This window comes from Aegilops tauschii, chromosome 5, assembly GCF_002575655.3.
Source record: "Aegilops tauschii subsp. strangulata cultivar AL8/78 chromosome 5, Aet v6.0, whole genome shotgun sequence".
In the NCBI taxonomy this organism is placed as follows: domain Eukaryota; kingdom Viridiplantae; phylum Streptophyta; class Magnoliopsida; order Poales; family Poaceae; genus Aegilops; species Aegilops tauschii.
In genome coordinates, this window is record NC_053039.3 from 420,806,161 (window position 1) to 420,818,427 (window position 12,267).

Sequence of the window (12,267 nt, forward strand, 5' to 3'; positions counted from 1 at the left end):
TTGAGGTCGAGCTTTGCAAAGCCCAGCTCAAAGAACGTCCAGGTTTAGACATAGGGTTGGAGAAACCGGACCATATTACAGTAGATGTCAAAATTGTCGCTCCAATGGCCAACCAGCTGCTCTTTGTAAAGGGCACACCAACTATCAAGATCTGAAACGCGTCAATAGGTCTAGGATCGAGAGACACAAACTCTCACATGCTCTTCACCGGCGGCGGATGGAACATCGTAGAGACAGGGAGAGACCGAAGGGACCTTATTTCAACATGCCATCACCGCCACCACCTAGTCGATGTCGCTGAAGAAACAAAACCTAGGAGAAAAAAAGAATGGACGGGTCCCCACTATTGCCGCCGACAAAGCCACCGGACGAGGAAGAGAAGGGGGAGCGACGCGGCGGTGTGCGGAAGAAACTTGGCGACGGCGGCCAGGGTTGAGAGAGGCTGTGCTACCAAGATCGAGATATTTTGCGGCGGGATGGTGTGCGACTGGTGCACTGGCGGAGCGCTCCGGTGGGCGAGGTATGGCGCCTGCCATTCCTTGATTATTGGCAAAAAAAAATTATACGTATGTATCTATCACTCGGCCGCTCTCTGTCTCCGCTCGCAGGAGCCAGGTAGCCAGCAGTGGCCTCGAGCCCTCGAACGCAGCCGGCTCCAGCGCCCTCTGCCCACGACCCCACGTCCCCTCTGGTCCCACCCACCTAAAAAAAAGAAAACCAACGACCCAGCCGCGACCACGCAGTCCACGCTCCGTCCCTGCCCACTCTGTCCCTGCCCGAGACCCAAACCTAGCTAGCGCGGCGGGCCGACGGCGGCGGCTTACCTGGCGCGAGGACCAAGCGGGCGCGGGCGGCGGAACCGCGGAAGGCTGGGGCGGCGGCTCCAGTGGCGCAGCAAGCGACGGCAGCAGCAAGCGGCGGCTCCGGCGGCGGCTTCAGCAGCAGCTCCGGCGGCGACTCCAGCGGCGCGGCGGCTTCAACGGCGGCTCCAGCAGGTAATCCCCATGTCCACTCCTCTGCGGCTCTGCCCATGACCGAACTCTGAAGTCTGAACTTTGATGGCAGTGGCTTTTTTGTTCTGTCAAAGTGTCAATTGTTTAGATTGCTAGAAGATGGTAATTGTTTAGACCTAATAAGATGCCCAACCGGCTCATTTTTGTCTAGATTGCTAGAAGATGGAAGGAAAGGGAAAGGTACTAGTAAATCCAAAGAAAAGAGGAAGAGGTAATATCTCATTTTTCTGAAATTTTGTAGCAATTTTGAACAGCAGCTTGAAGCCTTAAATTCAACCATGTTTTAGTGATATATTAATCTTCTCATTGCAGATTTGAAAAAGTATTTTGAAGTGCTTGGTAGTGGCAGCAGCTCACAAACAAATCCAAGCACCCGCGAAAGTGTCAATATTTCAGCAAATGTCAATCATCAAGATCAAGTGACTTCCATGGAAGAAGAGCATGAAAATTTGATGCCAACCGAACAAGTGGAAGAACAAACTACCGATTCCGTCGAAGCTATAGTGGAAGAGAATGTTGAAGTTCACGGGGTTGAAGGTATAACTATTTTTAGTGAAGATTACATAAATGGTGATCCAGGCCTTCGCATTCCACTTGATAGTTTTGCCCCCAACATTAGAGATGATGTTAGATTTGCTTATATCCGAATGGGTGCAACTCAACCAACTAGTTGCACTTTCCTCCCAAATAGAGATGGAAGATGCTTCCGGCCACAATGGTATAAGGATTTTGAGTGGTTGGAATATAGTGTGGATAAGCATAAGGCATATTGCTTCTATTGTTATCTTTTTAAGCATGACCGAATGGATGATAAATTTGGGCATGATGTTTTCTCCAAATTGGGTTTTGACTGTTGGAAAAATGCGGTTGCAGCATTCCGTAAACATGTTGGTGGGCCATGTAGCATCCACAATATTTCAAAAACAGCATGTGATGATTTTAAAAATCAAAGGGCAAGTGTGAAAAGTAAAGTTACAACTTACAGCAAAGGTTCACTAGTCAAGTATGAAACTCGTGTGGATACATCTTTGGCCATTGTAAGTTATCTAGCATTGCAAGGTGAACCATTTCGTGGACACGATGAATCCACTTCTTCTTTGAACAAGGAGAATTTTTTGGAGCTACTTGATTGGGTGAAAGAAAGAATTCCAGAAGTGAAGGTTGCATTTGATGAGCTATGCCCTAAGAATGCCCAAATGACTTCCGGAAAAATTCAAAAAATCCTTGTTTCTCATTGTGCAAATGCGGTCACCAAAGCAATCAAAGAAGAGATGGGTGATTGTCTTTTCTCCGTTCTTATTGATGAGTGCCGTGATATATCGGTGAAAGAACAAATGGCCGTGGTTATTAGGTACGTGTTTAAGCTTTTGAAGTGTCTATGTGCTTTTTGATCATTTTGTTCTATGTGGAGTGGTCAACTAACTATATGACATTTTGTAGGTACTTGAGCAAACAAGGAGAGACTATTGAACGTTTTTTAGGTATTAAGCATGTCCCGGACACAACATCTTCTTCTTTAAAGAAGGCATTGTTGGAGGTTTTTGCTAAACACGGTCTAGTTGTTGCACGACTACGAGGGCAAGGGTATGATGGGGAATCTAATATGAGAGGAGAATTCAATGGCCTTCAGAAGTTAATTCGAGATGAGAACCCATATGCTTTCTATATCCATTGCTTTGCCCACCAACTGCAGTTGGTAGTTGTTGCTGTTTCGAGATGCTGCAAGGGTGTTGAGGATTTTTTGAATATGTGACCATGATATCTAATCTCAGTACGTCATCTTGCAAGAGGAAGGATAAATTGCTTGACAAGCAAAAACAGGTTCTTTTGGATAAGATTAGGGGAGGTGAGATGCCCACAGGAAGAGGCAAAAATCAAGAAACATCCTTGGTCATACCTGGAGATACAAGATGGGGCTCTCATTACACAACCTTATCTCGCATTGAATCAATGTGGGATGCAGTCATAGAAGTTTTGGGCATTGTTGAGGATGATGTGCGTGTTCCATGTAGAGCAGGAGGTTTGGTTCATCAAATGGAGACTTTTAGCTTTGTGTTCATCCTGAAGATGATGCTAAAGATCCTTCGTATGACAAATGATTTGTCTCTTCTATTGCAAAAGAAGGATCAAAATGTTGTTCAGGTATGTGATCGATCATGTTATATGTATCTACTCTGCTTGATATATTTTGTTCATGAAAATATACATGCATCTAAAATTGTAATTGTCTCATTTCAGGCAATGTCATTGGTTACGGATGTGAGAACACGTTTGATCAATTGGAGAAATGATGGTTGGGAGCCACTCTTGGAAGATGTCAAAGCCTTTTGCACCAAAAACGACATTCCAATACCAAATATGGATGACATGTTTACAAAGTGGGGAAAATCAAGAAAAGGTGGATGAAACAATGTCACAGCTGATCATTTTTTTCATGTGGACACCTTCTATGCTGCCATAGACTCCATCACCACAGAGTTTGATCATCGTTTCAATGAGGTATCTTTAGAGCTGCTCCAGAACTTCTCTTGTCTTGACCCAAGAAACTCCTTTTCTAGGTTCAATGTGAATATGCTTGCTAGACTCACGGAGATTTATTGTGAGGATTTCTCAGATTATGAACGTGAACATATAGTTGATAACCTCGAGCTATTCATTATCCATATGAGAAGAATTGAAGAATTTAGAGCTTGTCATGATATTGCAAGCCTAGCTAAAAAGATGGTTGAACTTGAAAGGCATGTCATGTTTCCTGCTGTTTATCGCCTCATTGAGTTGGCATTGCTACTATCGGTAGCGACGGCAACAGTTGAAAGAGCCTTCTCATCAATGAAAATCATCAAGACTGAGTTGCGCAGCAAGATGTCTGATGGCTGGCTTAATGACTTGATGGTGTGTTACATTGAGCGAGCGATCTTCAAAAGTATTGATCTTGATAAAATTAAGGAAGATTTTCAGAAGGAAGGTAGGGCACTGCCATTGCCTGGGTCTTCTACACGCCATTAAAAGCTTCATTATCGGTATGTTTTAGGTTGTTTCCTATTGAGACATGTCTACATTTCCATTGTATTTGGTTATTCGTTCGTAGTGTGTATTGTTAGTCAGTGTTGTTACTTGTTAGTGTGTATTGACTTTTTGATTCGCATAAAAAATAAATCTTAGTGAGACTTCGCCACACCTTAAATTTTTTTCGTGGTCCGCCTCTAGACTGGTGCGTTCTCCATTGCGCACTACGCGGATTAGGGAATTCCTAGCCGAGCTGGTGTGTCTATGACGCCCATTGTGTGTTGGCTATTGTCATCACCAACTCATTCTTTGTCTGCATGACTGCATCTCATTGATTTGAATTCCTTCAGGTTACATTTTTTCCATAGGATCAAAATCGTGCTGAAAACAGAAATCATTAGTTAGGGTACCTTTGCAGCTATGTTGGCAAATGTTAATAACCATTTTAGCTCATCGGAATTATGAGTAGGAGTTACAGTATGGTCAAACACGATCGGTTTGCACAGCCTGACCTCATGTTTTTAAATAGTTTGGCCGTTACGCTAGCTTCCTACTTGACACTAGTTCGAGGGAAGTGGCGGCACGCTCTGCTCGTTCCGGAAGTAGTCGCCGGCGTCCACCTTGCGCTTGACCTCTGCGAGTCTCCTAAAGTTTGCCGGACCGAAATACCTCTCGCCCCACACCTTGCCACTTTCGTAGCTCGTCACTCCGCCAACCACCGTGTTCATGCCAATGTCGAGGTCCCGGTAGTTAACGTACGCGGCCCTCGGATTCTTGCTCACAAACGGCGCCATGAAGTCGTACAGGCTCCCGATCCAGTTCGGCGTAGGCGTAGGGTCTCCCCCGGGCCCTTTGCCGTTCCAGTGCTCCACGTACTGGATGTTGTAGAGCACGCTGCTCCGGTGCGGGAACGGGGTGTCGTTGGCGGCGATGTGGCCCATTCTTCCACCGTGCGGCTCCAGTACGAGCTGCCCCGACGCCGCGTCGTTAGGCCAGAGGAAGATCTTCTCCCACGTCTCGTTGGTGAGTGCTTTCTGGACGTAGTCGGACTTGTTCTTAATGAAGGGACCTAGGGTCGTCATGGACCGGTTGATGGTGGTGTCGCCGAAGTATATGTACGCCGTGAACTGCAGCCAGCTCATCTCCTTGCAGTCGGCGTGCGTCACGCCGAGCTCCGGGAATCGGCTGCGCATCGTCGGCACCACCGCGTTGCACCTGCCGAGGTACAGGGCTTCGAAGTTGGCCCGACGATTTTCTACGATAACACGTACGCTGAGGTCGTCCGGGAGCGCGGGCGCGAGCGTTTGCCATTTGGTCACCGCGTTAACGGCGCCCTGGTCCATGGTCTTGGCGAGTTTGAAGAAGGTCACCGTCGGTGGGACTGGCACGAGCCTCACCTTCCACGACAGCACGATGCCGAAATTGCCGCCGCCGCCGCCACGGATGGCCCAGAAGAGGTCGTCCCCCATGGCCTTCTTGTCCGCAAGCAGATTCCCGTAGGCGTCGACTATGGTGGCGTCGAGAACGTTGTCAGCGGAGAGGCCGTACTTGCGCATCATTAGGCCCATGCCGCCGCCGCTCAAGATACCCCCCACGCCCACAGTCGAGCACACGCCAGCCGGGAAGCCCAGCCCCGGAGCCGCCGTGGCGACGTGGTAGTAGAGCTCCCCGAGCGCCGCCCCGGAGTCGACCCACGCGGTGGCCTTGCGTGGGTCGACGCGGACGGCGTGGAGCTTGGCGAGGTCGATCACCGCGAACGCCTCGCTGTTGGGGTAGACCGACCGGTACGAGAGGCCCTCGTAGTCGTGCCCGCCGCTGCGGACGCGGACGCGCACGCCGTGGCGGCGCCCGCAGCGCACGGCGGCCTGGACGTGGGACGCGTTGGTGGGGGTCACGATGCAGAGCGGGGGGCTCGCCGTGGCCGGCGCCACGAACTTGGCGTTCCTGATGGACGACACCAGGAGCTGCTTGAACGACGGTGAGTTCGGCGCCTGCACGAGCTGGCTGGGGACGCTCGTCGAGATGCAGCGGAGGAAGTCGGTGTCATTGGAGGACGACGCAAGGGAGGGGGCGGGCACGAAGAAACCCAAGAAACAAACCGTGAGAACGAGCGCTATGCTTGCCATTTCGATGAATCTACCGCTCTTCGTACACTGACACGGTGCTTCGGTTCTAATTCACCTCGTATATATAACCATGTGGCCATCCTTCTCTTCAGGGGCCGGTTAATTACTTGCATGGAAGTTTCTTCCCAAATCAAGTAGGAGAAGTCCGTTTCGGAAAAAAATAAATCAAGTAGGAGAATATAACCATGCGGTCATATCCTTCTCTTGAAGAGCCGGTGAATTACATGCATGGAAGTTACTTGGTGCTTGTTCTAATTCACCTCGTATGTAACCATGTGGTCATCCTTCTCTTGAAGGGCCGGTTAATTACATGCATGGAAGTTTCTTCCCAAAGCAAGTAGGAGATGAATGTGATTGGATGGTTAGGAGGACAGTGGTATCCCCAGTTCACTAGGGTTTCTAGATTTACAATTGTGCTCGCATTATTCTTGTATTTATTCCAGGCTTCCGGCGATGATCGTTTAGTGGGAGGAGACATTCCCGTCGATTGTGAGGCGCCTGTGGTGTCTTCGTATAATCTTAATATGCTATGACAGCTCAGTCTTTCGGAGGTGCTCATAAAGGTAGGGGGTGTGTGTGCGTTCATAGGGGTGAGTATATGCTCGTGTATGTGAACGATTTCAATTGTACTATGTTAAAAAGACATTTATTATCTTGCATTATCTTTACCATTGAATCTCTACCATACTGAAAGGGGAGTTGGTAGGCCGGTACGCATGGTTTCTTTTCGTCTTCGTAATTTATTTTTGCCTCCACATCCCACCACCCCTCCACCCTGTTTTTTTCCTCCACTAAAAAAAGGGATCGGTTCGCCCGACTTCTTTTCATATTTTCATGCTTGTTTTGGAGGGTGCCAATTCAATTCAATAACTTAAATATTAGGTAATTAAGAATTTGAAAATCACATCATACAGACAGAAGATTTTTCTCTATAACCATTGATATCTCTACTCCTAAAGGAGAATTGGTAAGTCGGTACACATAGTTTTTTTTTCACCTCCATGGTTTACGCCTCCACATGCCACCACCCCCTGGGGCTTTGTACCTCCCACTAAAAACGGATCGATTTTCCGGATCTTCCTTTCAATTTTTCATGCTTTGCTTTGGTGGGTGTATATTCAATTCAATCAAGCAAATATTAGATAATTAAGAGTTTAGACATCGCATCATATATGTGAGATCAATTTCCTAAAAGATAGACAAAAGATTTTTCTCGATAACCTTTCAAAATAAAATTAGATGTTTCCTAATAACAAATCGCTAATCTCGCACACTACGTCATTTATTATCTATGAACAGTGCTAACGACCAGTCGACTGGTCGTTAGCGACAGATCAGCACGACTAGTTCCTACGTTATCGTTATCATCCCACGCTCGCTTTCACTTATTTTTTTCCTTCTCTTAAAAACCGTAGATGGAAATAATAAATCGCTAGTAGTTTTTTTTGGGTTTTTCGTTGCATAATATGAGAAGAAAATAAAAGTGCTTGAAAGAGGATTCAAACCCAGGTCAATGCAATAGCTATTGAGCCTAATAGCCAACTTAGCCACCTTTAGTTGTTGTCTTTTATAGATAAACAATGCTATTTGAACCTTTGTTATTTCTGCCATATCAGAAAAATAATAAACTTTGGCTTGGTAACTTTGGCATGACCAGCGTGATAACTATGGTATGAGCAACATGATAACTATATCATGATAGGGCTGGTAACTACAGTACGAGAAGGTTACAACATGATAACTTTAGCATGGGGAAGTATGATAATTTAACACAGAAATTACCGGTGAATGTTTCAAAAACTTTTTCACTTGGATAAAAGATACCATGATGTTTAAACGTAAGATAGCAGGTCTGTCATGCATAAAAATTTCGTAAACTTACATGGAAGTTATCGGAGGAGTTATGTTTCAACCTTTTTCCTCGAAGTCAAAGTTAACATGGTGGTTGAACGTAAGTTATAATGTCTTTGATAACATGGTGGTTGAACGTAAGTTATGAGGTCCGCGGTGCATAAATATCATGTCAAAAGTACCATGGTCCTGGAAAGTTACCATGGGGTGTACATAAGTTATCATGTCTTCGATATGTAAAATATCATGTCATTTGCACAGAAGTTACCGTGATATGTTTCAACAACTTCCCACCCCCACCTCGGTCGCCAAAGTTTCTTGGACCGGGGTACCTACATTATCAAGTCTGCGGTGTGCGAGTTACCATGCTATTCACACAAAAGTTACCGAGAGGATATTTCATCAACTCACCCCCCCACCCATGTCGCCAAAGTTATCAGGACCGGGGTACATAAGTTATCAGTTCTACAATGTGTGAGTTACCATGCTATTGACACAAAACCTACGAAGGGGATATTTCATCAACTCTCACCCCCACCCCGTCGCCAAAGTTACCAGGACTGGGATACATAAGTTATCAGGTCTATGATGTGTGAGTTACCATGCTATTGACACAAAAAGCTATGGAGGGGATATTTCATCAACTCCCCCCCCCACCCCGCACCCTCGTTGCCAAAGTTACCAGGACGGGGTGCATAAGTTAAGGCGATATGTGAGATACCATGCTATTCGCACAAGAGTTCATCAACTCCCCCACCCCCTTTCGTCGCGAAGGTTACCAGGACTGAGGTACATAAGTTATCAAGTCTGCAATGTGTGAGTTATCATGCTATTCACACCAAAAATTTACTGTGGTATATTTCATCAACCCCCGCCCCCCCCCCCCCCCCCCCCCCCCCGGTCGCTAAAGTTACCAGGACCTGGGTGCATGCATACGTTATCAGGTATGCGATGTGTGAGTTACCATGTTATTCATACAAAAAGGCATCGAGGGTACGTTTACACTAGTTCTGTTTAGGGTCAAAAACGCTACCACGATATTTATACATAAGCTATCAGATTTGTGGTGCGTATAGTTATCGGGCTCATTAAAGAGAATTTGCCGAGGGATGACACACGAGAAAAAGACTGATGTCCGAATTCTACAGGAGCAAAACATTTATTTCTCTAGAAAATATTCATCGCTACAAAAAAGAGACATGCGGAGTACAAAACACGTTGCATCAGTCCTTTAAAACACGTTTCATCGTGTTTTATCAAGTTTTTTAGGGTCAAAGTTACCACATGTGAGGACTTAGGTTTGATTCTCACTCAACGCAGCAATTTCTGTTTATTTAAAAATATGTGGAAAATATAGAACGTATGAGTTGCAGGCCTTAATTTTTCTCAGAAAAATCATTCGAGGGCAACGACTCGATCCATATTGAATGGGAGCAGAATCTGCTTTTAGAAATGTACAAAATTGACTTAACTACTAATCAACCACAAGAACTACTTAGAGCAGATGGTTACTACTACATTTCCACTCATGAGGTCGAGGGATCGAATCCTAGTTCCTTCATTTTTTGGCTTAGCAAGCGCCCAGAATAAAAATGACAGGAGCGGTAGTGGGCCGTGAATCTCGCCAGGTGAACTGGGCTGGGCCGTGGAATGAAACGTGGGCGTGCGGGAAGGGAAAGGAGCGAGCGATTCTAATCGAGGCGTGAGGGAAGGGAAAGGAGCGAGCGATCCCAATCGAACGGTAGACCAGTCGTGCGGATCTACCGCAAACAGACAGCCGGCAGAACAATAGCTTTCTCGATTATCTATTATCATCTCTACTACTGAATCATAATCACAACTTTCTGTATGGATTGTTTCTCCCGTCCTACCCGCATGTCTCCGTTTTCATCTATAAGTATTTTTTTCTAATTTTGTTCGACCTCCCCTCCCACGTACATTGCGCCCTCCACTGATTTTCACCCCCACTGAATTTTTCCAAATAAATCCCACCTCCCCTTGACCCCTCCTCTGCCCTCCTCGTTTGAACTCCACTCCCACGTGTTCCCCACTTATGCGTCCCCTCCCAACTCTCTGTTCATTACTTCATCCATCCCCAAAAACCAATGATCTCCCCGATTCTCACTCGACCCTTTCATACTTACCTCACGTGGAGAGCGTCACCTAGGGGTCCCTCTCACTCAGTTTATTTCATCATGAATGTTCACTCCCCGACTGATGCTGCCCCCGCACATCCCACTCCCCCCACTCCCCGGGCCTCGCTAGGGTTCCAACCACCACCGCTCCCCTGCCTGCAAATATATGATTCTAAGAATCAACTCCTCATACTCATGCATATTTTTATTATAAGTGTTCTACGTTGCAACTTGGTTACGATCCAATCTACAAACTGGAATTTAATACTCTTGGAAAGGCTTATTAGAAACCCATGTCTTCAAGGTCTTCCTTTCGTGGGTTCGATAACTCAGGGTCACCTCTGGGGAAAAAGGCGAGAATCCTTTCTGCTCTGTTACCAGATCGCTAAATGGACTCATCGCACGACGACATATAGGGTGGCGGGTGGGGAAAGCGACGCGGATGGGGGGGCAAGGGTGGAGAATGGCGACATCTTGGATGCGGAAAATGGAGGAGGGACATGGAAGGAGGGCGGTGGATTTGATGGACTTGGTCAATTTGGTCAAATTTATGGTGCGGCCGGCCTGTCTGATCCGACGTGACAGACATGCCCGGACGCGTCCGGGCCTCCTCATATCCGCCCCACAAAATGAGCTAGATATGAGGAGTGTCAGTCAGCTTGGATATACAGGACCAGTTTGATGAGCCCGACTGGGTCACGATTTTGTGACTGATCACTGACCAGGTGGTCCACTCGGGCATATAGGGGGCGTTTGAGGAGCCTGGTTGTAGACGCTCTTAACGAAAATGCCAAATGGGGGACGAGCTCCATGGAGGCCCAATTTTGAAAAATTCAAAATTCAAAATTCATACTTTTACATTTTAATTTTTGTTTGAAAAATAAACATATACCTAGAGACATAATGTACACAAAAAAATTGTGGCTTCTCAGCACATGCATTATTCATTCTCAGAGTAAATGATAATTTTTATGCAGTTCGCAATTCATGGTACTTCATCATCAAATTTTACACACATATCTATTGCATCCTTGTATACGTGTATATTTGTTTTCACGATCTTTTGACATTGACAAGTTTTAATTTTGAATTCTTGAAAAGTTTGTCCTTCATGGAGCTCGTCCTCCAAAATGCCCTACTCGGCATTTAATGACCTAATTTTCGCTAATTATTTCCATTTATGTCGCATAAAACCACAGTTTAAAAACCCGAAACAGTGAAGCTGTTGGTTCAGCTTTTCACCTTGGATCTCTTACTCCAAAATACCTACACGGCTTTTAGTGACTTTATTTATCTCTTTAGTACTCAATAAACTATTCATTTATGCCACGTAAAATCATAGTTAAAGAAACCGAACCAGTGAAGTTGCTGGTTCATGTTTTTACCTTGGAGCTCGGCCTCCAAAATGCCCTTCTCAGCTTTTAACGACTTTATTTATCTCTTTGGTACTCAATGAATTACTTCTATTTATGCAACATAAAACCATAGTTTAAAAAACCGAAACGGTGAAACTGTTGGTTTAGGTTTTCACCTTGGAGCTCAGCCTAAAAAATGCCCTACTTAGTTTTTAATGAAATTGCTTATCTCTTTGGTACTCAATAAATACTTCCGCCACATAAAACCATAGTTTAAAAACTGAAACGGTGAAGTTGTTTGTTCAGGTTTTCACATTGGAGCTTGGCCTCCAAAATGCCCTACTTGGCTTTTAATGACTTTATTCATCTCTTTGGTACTCAATAAAAAGAGCTTAAATGTTTTAATTATATTATGCTACTTTGATTTAATGTTCATTTTATAATTATACAATAATCATATGTATTTTCACTTTAAATTCTTATATTAATAATCCAAATATTCATGTTCATGTAAACAAATAACATTTAAATATATTGCAAGCAATTTTCGCAGCAACACGGGTGGGGCTGTGGCCTGCACGGCTCACATGCACGCGATTAAATGAACTGATAAGGATGTGATCGTACAATTTTAATCTAGCGAGATGAAAGCGTTTGGATCTGTTACAAGAATCATGTGGTTCAGAAAATAGCTTTTCCCTTTTCTAAATAGAAGAATAATACATGATGGATATTTTAATACATAATGTATATTTTTTGGAAATACGCGGTAACCATTTTT

The 12,267-nt window shown here is 45.2% G+C and overlaps 1 protein-coding gene and 1 long non-coding RNA gene across 2 annotated transcripts; one reads left to right on the top strand and one right to left on the bottom strand.

Moving 5' to 3' along the window:
* Positions 1 to 1,223: 1,223 nt before the first annotated feature.
* Positions 1,224 to 4,170, top strand: LOC109769402 (uncharacterized). The gene is made up of 3 exons (XR_012183711.1): positions 1,224 to 2,364; positions 2,454 to 3,155; positions 3,252 to 4,170. It is a non-coding gene; the product is annotated as an uncharacterized lncRNA (long non-coding RNA).
* Positions 4,171 to 4,579: 409 nt separating this feature from the next.
* Positions 4,580 to 6,145, bottom strand: LOC109769401 (berberine bridge enzyme-like Cyn d 4). The gene is made up of 2 exons (XM_073498655.1): positions 5,568 to 6,145; positions 4,580 to 5,462 (listed from the first exon to the last, which is right to left on the bottom strand). Exons 1-2 carry the CDS (start codon positions 6,143 to 6,145, stop codon positions 4,580 to 4,582), a joined length of 1,461 nt encoding a protein of 486 aa, XP_073354756.1.
* Positions 6,146 to 12,267: the final 6,122 nt, after the last annotated feature.

Coding starts and splice junctions, on each gene's coding strand:
- LOC109769401 (XM_073498655.1), bottom strand. CDS start 6,145: ATGGCAAGCATAGCGCTCGTTCTCACGGTTTGTTTCTTGGGTTTCTTC. Junction 5,463..5,567: donor ATGGGCCTAATGATGCGCAA/GTACGGCCTCTC, acceptor CTTCTGGGCCAT/CCGTGGCGGCGGCGGCGGCA.